Source organism: Protopterus annectens, chromosome 6.part1 (assembly GCF_019279795.1).
Source record: "Protopterus annectens isolate FY-2018-M chromosome 6.part1, PAN1.0, whole genome shotgun sequence".
Taxonomy (NCBI): domain Eukaryota; kingdom Metazoa; phylum Chordata; order Ceratodontiformes; family Protopteridae; genus Protopterus; species Protopterus annectens.
Window position 1 is genome coordinate 356,555,725 of NC_056738.1, and position 15,766 is coordinate 356,571,490.

At 38.3% G+C, this 15,766-nt stretch overlaps 1 protein-coding gene across 1 annotated transcript in view; it reads right to left on the bottom strand.

The window, feature by feature from the left end:
* Positions 1-15,766, bottom strand: part of ATG2A (autophagy related 2A) — a 2,853,001-nt gene that overhangs the window by 1,246,152 nt on the left and 1,591,083 nt on the right. Inside the window, exon 20 of the mRNA XM_044075772.1 lies at positions 2,405-2,550. Coding sequence (XP_043931707.1) covers positions 2,405-2,550 — 146 coding nt within the window. The remainder of the gene's footprint in view (positions 1-2,404; positions 2,551-15,766) is intronic.

The window sequence follows — 15,766 nt, forward strand, 5'->3', positions numbered from 1 at the left end:
GCAGAAGTGTATACCTTTTTACCCCATCTATCCAGCGCCCTGGAGTCTCTATCAGAGGGGGTAGAATTTTTGGCAGTAGTAGCCTTAATGCCTTTGGGTCCCTGTGAAATGGTCTCAGGATCCGCAGTAGGATTTTTAAAAAGGAACTTGTGAGAGTCAATAACTCTGTAATATATATCAGGTTTTCTGGGAGCAGGAGGTAAAGAGTCAGGGGCCAAGCTAGATTCTGAAAAGGCATCATCAACAATGTCTAGTACAGGAGGGATAGCTAAAGGCCTGTGTTGAGGCAGGAGTAAGAAATCCCTAAGCCTCTTTTTAGAATCAGAGTAACATTGGCTTTCCCAGTGAAAATGCTCCCTAAGAGTATGCAAGGTTTCACCAAAAGAGAAATCCTCCTGGGGGACAGCAGAGGAAATAGAGTCCTCTGCATCAGAATCCTCACAGGTAGATAAGGGTAAATCATGGTCATCAGAGGAAACAGAGAATTCAGAATCCTGGTCAGAAGTATCATAAGCAAATTCAATCCTAGGTCTCTTAGAGGGGGAAGGTTGGCTTACCCTGATTAAAGTAATAAGGTCTTCAGCCATTCTTATCATTTGTTTTTTAGGCATAGAGGCCTGACCATGCAGTCTGGGCATCGGTTTTCTAGGCATGGTTCGAGTTTTAGGCCTTGAAGAATAAGTTTTCCCTAGATAAATACAATTGCAACCAATATACTGCGAATGGTATATCACAAAAGCAGTATTATAATTACCAGAACAAGTGCTGTTGATCTTTCTCCTGAGCACTGGGCTACTGGTAGTAATGTTGGTGCTCATGAGTTTGCAGTAAATACAAAAAGGGACACAGGGGAAGTTCCCTTGGTGTCCTCCTCCCATCTGAATATGCACTCTGCTTAGTCCCTAATGTTTCTCTCTTGAAAACAAAACAAGGATGGGGTCCTAGAAGTTTTTTTCAGTTATTTATGGTCTGCAATCACCACGCAGTTGTCGGTCATGATCTTTCTGTTTGTTTAGTTATCTACTGTAAAAGTAAGTGTCATGCTTATTTTTCTTTTGTCCTCCTGTGGATCTTGGCGATGATTTCTGTTGAGACCCAGAAGTCTCCGGGAGGGGGTCCCTCAAAATGGGATCATCTGACTCATTTAAAGTTCTGATGAGGCTGTGGATGGAATTCAGTAAATTACTGCTGTACCTTGTAGCCAGGAAGTCTTGGTGTAGGCTGATTATATTTGTGATGAAACCTTTAAACTCTTTGGAGATGCATGCAATTCTCATCCTCGGAGATTTTATAACATTCTTCTGAGTGATCTGGTAATGCATGCTTTTACTGTGCAGCAGTACATTATCTTGGCTGGTTTTCTGAACAGGTTATTGGAGTGTCTTTAGATAGGGTTATACTTAAAATGCTGACCAAGGACTTGCTGTGACAGGTTGTGAATCTCAGGAAACTAGTGGAATTACTGATATGGTTATAAAAGTCATTCATTGTGGCTTCATCTGCCACCCAGATGATAAAGGTGTCATTAATGAAATGGATATAACATTTCATTGCTGCTAAACAGAGGCTTTTGGGCACTGCCTTTTCCTCCCATTTTCCAACAGCCTAATTGGCCAGGCTTAGAGCCATGGCCACCTCCATATCTATTTCAGCAGTCTGCTTATTAAACTTATTGTTAAATATGAAATAGTTGTTCCTACGAGTTAAATCCAATAACCTTGCTAGAACGTCTGCCCCTGGTAGTGCATTCCTTTCCTTTTCATATGTCTCTGTTACAGCACCTTGTTGTGTTTTGTTTGATAAAAATAAAAACCTTTTAACTAAAAATGAGGTTCCATAGGCTGCTAAGCTGGAAAATCCTCATGGGTCCTTCAAGAATATTCATATAAAGGACTAACCTCTACGCTTTGGGATTGGATCCTTATTTTTCCATCTCCCAGATTTTCCCCCAGTCAGCTCCTCTGGACCCTCCCACCATTCTCTGTAACTGCCTTTAAACAATTGACCTGTTGAAAGTACTGTATTAGAAGAACACTCATCCACCTACCTACTTAACTGAATAAACTACTTGAAATTGCAACAAGGCGTCCTTACTTTTCCCAAAGGGAGGGTATCAGAAAGACAGTCTCCTAGGTCTGATATATAAGGTGATTTTATCTGGACTAATCCTTTGTACTCTGTTTTCTTGTTATTACTGTCACCCTTTGGGTCACAGAGGGGATAACAGACCTAAATTGAGCTTTCTAGATTACCTAAACTTAGTAGCACCAAATGTTTCTTAAGTTTAAGAGTGCAAACAAAATCTACTGATTCACAATTTACTTCATTATACAACAGTGAGCATTGCCAGTCCTGAGAAAATTGTAATAAGGAAAAAAATGAGACTGAGTTAAGCTGCCCTCACCTTGGCATCAGCAATCAAGGTTAACCTGCCTTTCTTGATGTTAACCACTGCAGAGAGGAAACTGTGAGCTCGCTGCTCGGCCTTTCTCTTCTGTGCCACTACTTCAGCAATGTCAAACTGGTGGTCTTCATCTTCAGAGTCTGAATCTAGCAATAGTAAATGGCATTAAGGTTAGTGTAATGGCAATGCAGTCAATATAACTAAAGTAGGTACCCCAATGTTATTTATCTTATCAATTTCAACTTATGGGTTACAGGTGTCCTTTCCAGTCCAAAGCCTGCATTCAATAAGACTGGCATGCAACAAAAGAAAATACTAAAATAACATTCTAAGACTAGATTATTATTTAAAAAAAATATCCAGAAAGTTGTTTTTATATTTGTCAGTTTGCAATTACATAACAGATTAACTACAGAAAAAGTCAGGCCATAGTTTACAAAGTTTCAACCCCAAAACAAGAATATGGACTGCCAATTTCCATTCTACTTCATCAAAATAAGGGGTTAGGGCCTGATATAATCGTTAAGGTGTTAACATTACAGACACAAGATACAGGGTTTGATTCTCAGTTTTGGGGGGAAACTGTCTAGGCTTAAAATGGCCCTCAAGGGCAGCTAGCCTAGTACTCACCTATGAAAATAAATTTCTTTCAGAAACATGAAAAAGATTTTTAGAGTTATTTTTCACTATGCAAAGGATGGGGACTATCAGGACTTAATAAAAGATAAAAGCAAACTGGATATCAGTATCAACTACAGCTGCTTTCCTGCTAAAAGGAATAGTGTACAACTTCTCAAACAAAGTTACTGCTCACCATGAAAGAACAAACTACAATCTAGAAAGACTTTCTAGCTGACTTTCCAAATTGCATTATATTCTAACAACAAACTATATAAATTTTGCTAAAATTGTCCAAGTCAGCTGGACAATGCTCCCCAGGAGATCAGAAGAATAAAACAGAGTGCAGCCCATAAATAAATTGTAGCTATTCATATAAAACAACTTGAAGCCTATGTTAAGGATGAATGGAAATGTGCTTACTTTACAAGTTCAAATGTGTGTGCTACTTCTATTCAGTTAAAACTTATTATCTAAACAAAACTAAAAACCTTACACTCACACCTCTCAAGCTCTTAGTGCAAGAAATCTGGACAAAGGCTAAAATAATGTGGGGAAAAAGGCCCAAAAATAGGGGCACATTTTAAATATTGCCCTTATAAACGTAGAACGTTGCTGGAATAACATGATTTGTGATAGAGTAGAATCCTGCAATAATGGACTTCAGGGGACCTGGTAATGTAGTCCGTTGTATCCAACGTCCACTATATCCAACAGTGGTCTTTCTACACACAAGGATATACCTACAGGACTCCTTGCTATCATGCTGCACTTCAGCATGTAGAGTAGATCAATGGGGGTATCTACTTATGACGTGTTATCGGAGGAGGATAGGGCCAATGTGGGCACGTGGACAGTGGGAGTGGTCCAAAACTGTCAACAAATGCTATAATATTTTTACACTTACAGTACTGTAATGTATTATTGATAAGAAAAGTAATCACTAGATCAACAGAAAACCTTACACTTTTATTTTATTCCACCTTATACTGAAATTACGTGCGCTACAGTTATCAATGATCATCAGTACATGCCATTTTTCCTTGACAAATTTTCTGTCCAATCCTATCAGCAACTTGCTGAACAGACTGCCACTCATCCATGCTTTGCAGTTTCTTCTGTACTGCACTAGCACTGACTTCACACCCTTGAAACATCATGGGTTGGCAGATTTACCAATGGCTAACAGCAGCAACTTTTCAGATCCATCCATATTCACAGCAAACAATAAAGAAAGACTCTCTTTACTTCTCTTTCCCCTATGGCAAGTGTCCCCTTTGAATGTCATTGTGCAGTCCAACAACAAAGAACAAACCTGTTTTATCTGCTTTGAAGATGTTATGTTTATCACACTGATCTAACAACTGTGGTAGTTTATTTTGCAGCCAGTCATTGGTCAATTCTCACAATACTGACCCCGATTCTCCACTCAGAATGAGGAAGATAACAGCTTGGCATTTCTTAAACCAATCCAACCAGCCATCACTGCAGTTAAAGTCTCTGTGACCAAGTTCACAGGCAAATTAACCGCCTTCTCTTTTAATACTGCACCAGACACAGGTGCACTGACTGAACACACTTACTTTAACCAAAGGAAAAGAGCATCTTCAATGTCATCAAATGTAGAGTTCCGCATTTTCTTGCTACTGTCAGCAAACTGCCAGCAGGATTTGTATTTTCCATGGTTAATCCAAACATCACTGTCAACTTACTAAGACCACACTTGTGTATAATGTCAGTCTGTGTTTTGTTTTCATGTTCTATTAAAATGACAGTTTAACTCTAAAGTTACTGAATGCCTCTCTGAACTAGCTGACTTCTCCCCCATTTCACAAAGAACAGCACACAAATGTAAATGATGCCCATGTATACTCTGCTATAACAGAATAAGACAAGCTTATCAGCAGTCCGGTATAAACAAAATCCCTTATAAGCGAGTTTGTTACATCCGACGCCTTTTCTTCACATTTAAGTGAGTGTTTGGCCAGAGACCTGCGGGCCTTCTCTGTTACAGTCGAGACTCCATTATAACAGAGTCCATTATAAAGAGATTCTACTATAGTATGCATTTTCTGAAGGATATGAAGCTGGAAACACAAATATATATTTGTACTTACTGACTTCAATCTTCAATGATGTGTCATAAAACCACAAATTTTATGAGGTGCAGACCAAAATGAGGCAAAAATATGAACATTCTGCGAAAATCTGGACAGTTAAGAAGTATGGTTACTCTCCCTTATTTGACAGCTGAGCTCATACAGTTGTATATACTATGTAAATAATCCATCATCAGAAACTCTCTGAGCAGTTTTATAACATTTCTAAAACAGATACACATACAGATGTTTATGTGTGCATAACATTACCTTCTGAAAGTATGTGGTCCACTGTGCATCTCTTGAAAGCATAAACATTGTCTGAAAGTTTTTAATCCTAACTCACTAGACAAATTTATTAGAATATTCAACTTGTGTATATATATATATATATATATATATATATATATATATATATATATATATATATATATATATATATATATATATATATATATATTGTGACACACAGACTGCTGAGCCTGGGAGACACAATGTTGCGAGTTGACTTGTTTTAAATGTTCTGCAAAAGGGCAGAAAATACTGCACAATTACAAACACCAATACAGTAGCTATGAAGAATACCAATTCTAACCAGTAAGTTTTATTTACTTTTTTATTTATTAGCATTCGTTTACCAGGATAGCTCACTGGGCCTTGAAGAATCCGTTTTCAGTGGAGGCCTGAGAAGAAAAGCTCCATAAGAAACAATAATAAAATGTAATTCACACAGCTTACTTATTTTACAAACATACCCTAAATAGTACTTACACAAAAACATAAGTAAAGGTAAAGCAATGGCAACAAATTCTAACCTAAATACAAACGTTTCCTAAATAGTATTTATATAGAAATATAAGTAAAGGCAAAAGCAATAGCTACAAATTCTAATCTAAATACAGGAAATATAACATATGAAGGACAATTGACTATATAGAAATTCCATGAGAGAAAAGTGTAAGCAAAGGTGTGGAATAAAGGGTGGAAGGTGACACACATTCAATGGATAGCCTACTGGAGGAAAAAAAATGAAAAACTCACTGCTTTAACCCAGAAAAAACAACAGCGTGAGAGGATCTGCGTAGTTAGCAATATGGTGGCAAATGAAATCTAAGGTATGTCAGGCTGACAGGGCATTATGGATAAAGAAAGGAGCTTGAGAGTTTGGATCCGAGGATCTGGAAGAAGCAGCCAAATGGGATCTGAGACCTAACAGTTGAGAAATGAATGAAAATGACATTGTAAGATCAACTGTTGTAGTGGCCCTGCATAAGGGTGGTTCTTCCACACACCCTGGGAATTACAGGCCTAATAGTCCAAGTATAACTTGCAAGACAATGGACTATATAACAGCTGAACTAATAAACAATGACAAAGGTGAGCTATTAACCCTGGACACAGAACGTTTGTCTATGAAAAAGTTAGGCCATGCTTGCTCAACTTTCTATGAAAAAATTACTCAGGTCATGGATAAGGGGCATACAGCCTATCCTGCCTACTTGGACCATGCCAAAGCCTTAGACAATATTCCCCACTGTTGGGATTACTGCCAAACTTTCCCAACTCAACATTAACCCACAAGCAGTTCACTGGATAAATAAACGATTACCTGACAGAAAACTTACCATTAAGGTTGAGGTGTTAGCTCTACAAAGAAAAATATCACCAAGGGTGTCATACTAGCCTCTATCATGGGGTCCCCTCCTCTTTGGTATATACTTCACTGGCATGACAGCTAACAGACTATAGTTAACCAAGTTTGTTAATGACTGCAAGCTGGAGGCAGTTACCAAATCCCATTCTGATACTCAAATTCTCTAGCAAGGGACAGACCAAACAAAACCTTGGAGTGTTAAACATGGATCTACCCACAAAACCAAGAAATGCAGCACGGTTTACTCTGACAACTCTAATATCACTACTGCTTACGTACAGACAACATCCACTTAAATCTCATAGAGTCATAGTTATCACTATGGAGTAGAGATAAAACACTGACTACAGCCCAGGTGACCCAGGTTCAGGGTTGCCAATCGTCCGGAATTCTTCTGGACTGTCCAGAATCAAGGGACACTGTCCAGAAAATGGAGACTGCCTTTTCCAGACAGCATACTGTCAGGAAAAACTACTGGGAGATTAATTTTCCTTTAATTTAAAAAAACTTTTTTTTCTGTTATAAAATGCTACACAACTGCATTGTAGGAGTTAGGACCTGCTGCTTTCATATTTTCTCTTTGTTGTAAGGGAAGCACCTCAACTCTTAATTAACCCCCTTTAAAGGTGTGATGTAGCATTTTATAACCCTACAGGACAGGTTAAGAACAATACTGCCTATAATAAAAGAACACAAGGAAACAGTAAACATAACACAGACCACATAAAAATTATGCTCCATCTTAGACAATTCAAACTAGGAGGCAACATATTTATGTTTGTGCCCACTGCTAAAAATAAGTCCTTATCAAACTGGTAAAGAACTTTTAAAACTGTACAAAACTATGTGAAGTAAATTTGCAGAGGAAGTTACACTGTCCCCAGCATGTCCTGTCATCAAATGAGATGCTAAGATAATATCAGTGTCTTGGAAAAGCAAAGAATTATGTACTAGAGAATAAAGGTACATTTTCAGAGTTGCAAGACACAGTCAGTGTTAATCCAGCATACCACAGAAACTGCGCCTTGTGAGAAATTGCATCTGTACCAATACCAGAATCCTAACATAATTAAGAAAGCAGTGCATAAACTGCTCAAACATGGGGTCACAGAACAATTCCAAAGGAAACAACTGCACTGTACTGGTCATCAAGCCTGATGGGTCTATATGGTTTTGCAGCAACTTCAAAAAATGAAACATATCCAAAGTAGATTTATATCCCATGCCCTGAGGGGGGAAAAATGACTGAAAAATTTGGCAAGGCTAGGTTTCTGTCCATTTCGGCCCTAACCAGAGGATTTCTGGCAAATTCCATTAGCCATAGAAGTTATGCCACTTTCCACATCATGGGGACTTCCATTTGATGCCTGCCTTTTGGTTTCCTCCAAGAAGTTACAACATTACAGAGGCTGATGGATAAAGTTATCAGACCCCATACCAGATAAATAGTTGCCTACCTGGAAGATAAAATAACATTTTTTGAAGAATGGGAAAGCAATCTCCTTAAAGTTCAAGCCATTTTAAATGCTCCGCATTTAGCGGGGTTGACTGCTAACCCTGTTAAATGCAGGTTAGGCATGGCAGTAGACCAATATTTAGACCACATCACAGGCCAAGGGATAATGAGAGCAAAAGTGAAGAAAACTGAAGCAATGCAAAACTAGCCAATGGCACCCACACAGAAACAAATGTAGTTGTTTTTTTTAGGTCTGGCTAGGCATTAAATAATAATAATAATAATAGCTCCAGACTTCCATGCAATTTTTAATGCACACAAATACCTTTGAAATATGCCTAGGTGTAGTCTTGGCTCAGACTACAGTTGAAGACAACCATCCATCTACTGCATAACTAGAAAGCTCAGTGATGCTGAGACATTATTCAGCTATAGAAAGAAAATGCTTTGCTATAAAAATGAGCCCTCTCTACCCTAAAGTACTATTTAATGAGTTGTTAATTTGCGTTAATCACAGACCATGCCCATCTGGGTCTACATTATGTGATTGAAGAATTTCTTCTTCGAACACATAATAATCAACACATATACAGCGAACACTGTAAACTGCAAATGGCCATGTCCTCAAATTTTTTCCTCGGGGAAAAAATTCAGTTGGCCGTTATCGGGAATCGCCCTTTTTTTCAATGTAGAGCGATCTCAGAGTTGGTATATTTAGTTAGGGGGGTGAAGTCCCCCACTTGATTAGTGTTTTAAAGTTTGTTTGTTTTTTTTTACGGCCACGTGAATTTTTTCCCAGAGGAAAAAAATTAGAGGATGTGGTTGTTCGCGGTTTACAGCGTTCGCTGTATATGTGTTGATTACTATGTGTTAGAAGAAGCGATTCTTCGATCACATAATATAGACCTTGCCCATCTACAACTGCCCTACCATTAGAAGGACCACAACCCAAAATTATCCAAATGAGCTTTGACCTTCCAGCATCACAGTTTTAAAATCTAACATCATCCAGGCTACAGTTATCTGACTGTGGATGGATGTTTTGGACTTGCATCACGTCTGACTAGGCAAGAACCACTGGACTTATGCTGGTGTGTGTGTGTGTGTGTGTGTGTGTGTGTGTGTGTGTGTGTGTGTGTGTGTGTGTGTGTGTGTGTGTAATATGACACACTGACTACTAGGAAGCACATTCATATTTTAGTGTTGCGTCTGTAGTTTATGCCCTGGTTATGGTCCCCTCTGCTAGAGGTGCATCACGCAGGGGAAGGTGCAGAGTTCCTAAGTAAGAAACAAGTACGCAAGCCAAAGAAAGGCAATGCTCCAGGGTCATTAATAACAAGCAGTTGCCTTTGTAGGTATACGTATACTATAATCACTTCTTCAGAGATTCAGACTTCTGGCCTCAGCATCTAGAGAGGATTCTGAAAACAAATCTCCAGAGAGCTGTGTGTGAAAGATGAAGGCCATCTGAACAGGATCACTGAAACCTCAAAATGAACAGGCAGAGCTGTCCTACAAAAGACACACTACTGGAATTAACCTTGTCTGCTTAGCAAATTGTGTTGAATGTAAAAGACTGGTGTCGCTGGGTACTGCAATCGCTCTGGAAAGCTGCCTTTAATGAGCAGAAATTAATTGAAGGGGCACAGAGATTAGGCTAACAGCACATCCCTGAAACTTGGAAATTAACACTAATTCTCCTGCAAAAGACAAACTAATAGAATTAACCTTGTCTACTTAGTAAAGTGCGTCAATGTGAAAGACTGGTGTCTTTGACTACTGTAATCAATCTGGAAAGCTGCCTGTCATGAGAGAAAATTATTTGCTGGAGCACAGAGATAAAGCTAACCGCACAAATTCCCTTCTGGATTACTACATAAAGTACTGTTTATGGCTTTGTTACATAGGGCCTATCAATGAACAAAGGCTGTGGTTTGAGACAGCATCTGTCTTTTGTTTTTTTTTTTTTTGTACCCTCGTACCTCATGTTTATCAGCCTGGCTTCTAGTACCCAGTCTCCATGCTGGGTCTACCGGCTGCTCCTCCAACTTCCCTGGACTTCCATTTTATTTTGCTGTTCTTCAAAGCAGCATTTATATTGTCTGAATGAAGTACTTTTTAGTTAATTTTGTTCATATAAAATAATAATAAAAAAAAAAAAATCACATAATATTCAACCTGAAGGCAAAGCTTCTAATTTCTTAATTGTTTAAAACAGTAAATTACTCAGCTAATTCTCCCTAAAACTGCTTATTTACACATATGCTATATTTATGTCTATGTAGGTATACATATGTGTGTATACATCTATATATCGACAGAGATATGTGTGTGTGTGTATGTGCGTACATATATATATTAGATGATATGTGTGTGTGTGTATAAACATATTTCCTGGAAATCGGTAACATGCCTTTAAAATCTGCACTGTGCTTTTGAATGCAATGCAGCACAAAGCAAGGGAACATTCTCACCGTATATAATGTTATGGTATAAAAGCAATAATCCACTTCTGTCTGTGGGTACATCAGGATTTCTCGTGATCAAACCACACACCAACTGTGGGTAAAATCCTGACATATCCAAGCACAGTTGTGGACTGCTGCTTTAACACACATGCATGCGCACACTTACCAGCATGCTGAGTGCAGTACAAATGCACTGACTAAGTGTAGGGCGGAGTAACTAAGGACAGTGAGCATTCTCACAGAAAATCAATCAGGAAATTACTGCATAAAAGAAAAGTGCCTAATCAAAGGAATTCAGGAAATTAGTTCATTATCTGGAAGTTCAGAAAAAGTTTAGAAGAAGCTTACCTGAAGTCTTTGGAGAAATGGAGTGTGACAGAACATTCAGGGTTAGTTATGGATTATATTGGTGGAATAACCTACAATACAAAGTTGGAATCAGGGCCTTGATGAAGCCTACAACCAAGAACTTGCACAGATAGCTCTTCTGCTGGACAGTCTAAGTGGGACTATAACTGTTTTGATAGTAATAAAAAGTAATATTTTTCATTTGACCCATGTACTGATTTGTTTTGTATATGAATGCCAAAAGATCTGTGTTTTTTTACCATGTTTTTCGTTATGGATATAATGAACAAAATACTTTAACTCCCTGCCTCCAATGCTTCCTTGAACTTACAATTCATTTATACATATATGTATCTATATAAATATATGTACACACACGCACACATATGAAAGGTATAACATTATAACTCTATCTTGCTACTGTTAAACGTGTCCTTTAATGTCTTAGTCACATGGCTCAGGTAGTGATTGAAAAAAGGGGTCTTAAGATCAGCTTACTAATTCAGTTAGCAAGTGTTAATTAAAAACAAATAATGAAGAAACTTCTCTGTGTGGAAGATTCTAAGATTCCCTAGAGTACATTAGAGTTCAGACACCTAATAAAAACATACTGTGAATATCCCACCTAATAACAGGTGGTAGAAATACTTTCTTTAAAAACTTTCCAAAGTACAACTCCACTAATGAAAGTAGGGAAGCACAAGCTAGTTCAAGTCGAATCTTCTTTATCAGAAACTATTACATTAGAATACTATATTAAAAATTATTAGTTTATTAGTTTGTGTGTTCCTTTATAGGTTTTATCAAGTATAAAATAATACCTGCAAATAAAGCTAGTTTTTCTCGAGTATTATACAAGTTATATCCTTGTAGTTGTGAGCCCCTTCTTTCTTTGCCAATGTCTCTAGAAATAAAGCAAGCAACAAAGGGAAAAGAGGACACCCCTACCTGGTTCCTCTGTTCAGACATAGCTTGTCAAAGAAACTCTCATACCTTGATACTTGCCAAATTAACTCCATTACTCTATCAGGAAAATACTGATCCAAAACAACGAATAAGTCACAAAAATAACAAGAAAAGTGAGCACAAGCAGAGCTGGGGATCACAATGATGTAAAAAAGCTGTTCTTTTTCTACAAGCCGCTGTAGTACAATGAAAACTTTTATTAAGCAAGATACACACAATCAGATAAGCGCTTTCATCTCGGCTGATTCAGAGACTTCTTCAGACAAAGAAATAAAGATGAAACAACTCTTTAAATACTGAATTACAGCTTATGCAACTAAACCAATGCCCCTAACATTTTAATTTTAATTTTAATTAGGGGCGTTGGTTTAGTTGCATAAGCTTCTTGCTACTCTATCAGGAAATACAAATGGTACTAGTGCCCTACTCATAAAACTGAAGCTAACACTACTGAATGCCTTCTCTGCATCAAGACCCACCAACAACAGCAGCAACTACTTGCAATCTGCTTCCCTCTAGATCACTGTTGCCCTATTAAAATTGTCAAATGTATGCCTCCCCTCCACAAAAACCACGATCCACAGGTATTAGTTTTGACAACATTTTAGCCATTTTCTTAGCTAATACAAACTCTTTAAATCATGTTTCAAAATTGAAACTGATCTACATTAACTTGGGTTTAGAGTGAGTTTGCCCTTTTTTTGTAGTACAGTCACCACATATGTTTTCTAAGATAATAGTACTGTGTTCCTCCTTTTGGAATAATGTTCCAAAATTCCACAAGAAAATCATCTGTTCCTGGAGACTTGCCTGCTGACTGGTTATACAGTACCATTTAATCTTACCCCTCCCATCTTGGCTGTTATTTTTTGAGCCTCATTTTCTTCTAACCTTGACATACCCAAGTCTTCCACAAATACTTCCATTTCTGCTTTGTCTTGGTTTCTCCATTCCTCTGCTTTATACACATTTTCATAGAATTTCTGAAATATTTCAAATACCATAGGGTTTCTGGTTATGTTTTTGAGTCAGAAGCTCCATAAACTTGGTGCTACAAAGGACTGAGATGAGCCAGATGACACTGTCTGGACACCTAGTGAGGACCTCCACTGGCCACCTCTCACAGGAGATGTATCATGCACAGCCACTGGAAGGAGTATCCCAGACAGACCCACAATACACTGAACAGACAGCTGGCTTGGAAATGTTTTGTCAACTCTGAGATGAATCATGAGACCACAGCTGGAGATAAAAAGTTTGGGCTGCCCTGCTCAGCTTGCTGTCACTGTGACCCTCACTAGGTAATGAGCCTATAAAATTAATGGAATATATGTTGTCAGTCTTATGCAATTATTACCTGCTCCTCTACATCTCATGTTGAAAACTGTACAACTACACTGACAAGTGCAGCCCCAAGGAAATCTAGCAACCCTTCCTTCAGGAAACAGAAATGACACCAACAAACTGTCCAATGCCAAGAAAATTCTGACTTACTTGAAATGATGAATGACTTTAGAAAAATATGATAAACAATATAAATGAATAAAATGTTCAACTTAATCTCATGGTCTCTGAAAATGGAGATCATGTTATCTCTGAAATCCAGCATACACTGAAAGAGGTTATGATGAGTCAGTCATGACCAGTTAAGGATGCATTTATACTTTGATGAATGCATCAAGGTTGAAAGGGCAGTTACAATAATCAAATACTTCATGGAGAAAATGAGCTACAAGTCAGTGCCCCACACTGGAAGGAGAATCACAGGTATGCAGATTTTTGCTTCATAACATGCAGATAAGTGTCTTGCACATATAGGGAACACAACCAATCTATCTGTTCTAGCAAAGCAGCAACTGCATGGTAAGCATTTTATAAAATGTATTGACACTGAGGTACTATATCAGGCAGGCAGCAGTTAGGTTTTCTTAAAACCACAACCTGAAGGAAAGCCCACATCTCATACTCCCAGTATGTACTGGCTGGGCATGAAGACAGTGAGTGAACTTAACCAACATTAAACCAAAATTAAATATTTGACTTAATACCAGTATTAACAGATATATCTAAAACACGTAGTTAAGACATTCTGCCTTCATACAAATAATGTCTGCTCTCACAATGTATCAGACCAGTAATACCATCACTAAGAATGATGCTACGCAACAGGTCACTCAGTTAGGAAGAGGAGAAAGAATCTTAGACGCCAATTAAGATTTCATTGAAATTAGAACACAGAGCTTGCATATGGAAGTATGTTCACTGTTGTAGTCTTCAGCAATGGGATAAACTGCTTGCAGGTAACCTGACATCTGGCTATACATCCAGAGTTGTACCTTCCCTCAGTGGCCTCAGCTGACACTGTCTGCCTCCCACTAAAACATTAGGATGCTGGTGGTACAACAGGAAGGTCAGACAGTGTCATCTCTTAATTTTTCTTGCTCTGGCTTCACAAAGTGTTTGGCACAGGCACCAAAACACCACTGTGCAAAGAAAAAGAAGGAATACTCCCTGGCAAGAAGGCACATCCAAGTAGTTCCACTCTACCTTTCCAGGATTTATGCACGTATACAGGAGGAGGAGAAAGCCAAGTAGTGAGATGATAGGGAAAGTGGGTGACAAGAGTAGCAAAAGGTACCCATCCCAACCTAAGGGCACCCAAGAAGGATGACAGCTGGGATGATGAGAGGAAACACTGTAGGTACATGAACATCAACAACTAAGGTATGCTGCTAACACAACAGTACTATTATATTCATCATACTATTCAGCACTGCAGTCTTCATCACTGGGCTGGCTACCACAGCACTAGGGCAGTGGATAGCTGGCCCTGATTTGGCTCTCTTGGATAACAGACCTTGCAAGTTAGCAAAAATAAACTCCATTCTAGACCTGGATGCAACACCCAAGATAAAACTGTTCTTCCTCCCTTTTCTGAGATTTGGAGAAAAACACAAGGAGAGAAATGAAATCTCCATCCCTACATTTAGCACGAATAATGGGTTGGTGCACAGGGATTCCCTCTCTGACAGAAATCAAAAACATTACCCTGCACATCAGGGCTTACAGCACTGATGTTCTAGAAATGTCAGTCACCAAAAACAGCTTCCTAGATAAGTACTAAAAAAGCTCCCAGAGTTTTTTTCTAAAAACCTGGATTCTGAGTGAAGAGTAAAAATGGTGAAAGCTCTTTTTTCTAAAAGACTCTCTAGAATAGAAGACTTTTTAGAAAATGTTTAAAAAAGAAAACAAAGAAAGTAGTAGAAAGAAAAGTAAAAAAAACAGAAAACAAAGAAAATCTAAAAATAGATAAATGTTCTAAGAAGTGTTCTAAAGGTCTTATATATTGATAGACAATGACAGTAACATTTTTATAACAGTGAAAAGGCAACTAAAAAGGCAACAATTTCTTGTTCTTTCTATCTATCTATTGATTTTTTTCTTTTGTTTGGTTTCATATCTCACATCCTCCACATTTAACACCTCTGAAAGGAATAAGCCACAGGGAATAAGTGCATGAGCCATCAAACCATGAGCCTTAAGACAGTCACACTGGTGTACATTACAGTCACACTGGTGTCAAGAGGTGACCTTGAACATTTCTTGAGCTTTCCTTTCCATTTTAGGAGAAAGGAGAACCCAATGGTGCCTGAGCCAAAGGGACATCAGTAGGACACTTCTCCTCTTCCCTCTTTGGACTCTCCAATACCCTGGGGATCACTGTAGAATGGGGGGGAAAGCAGAAATAGAGAA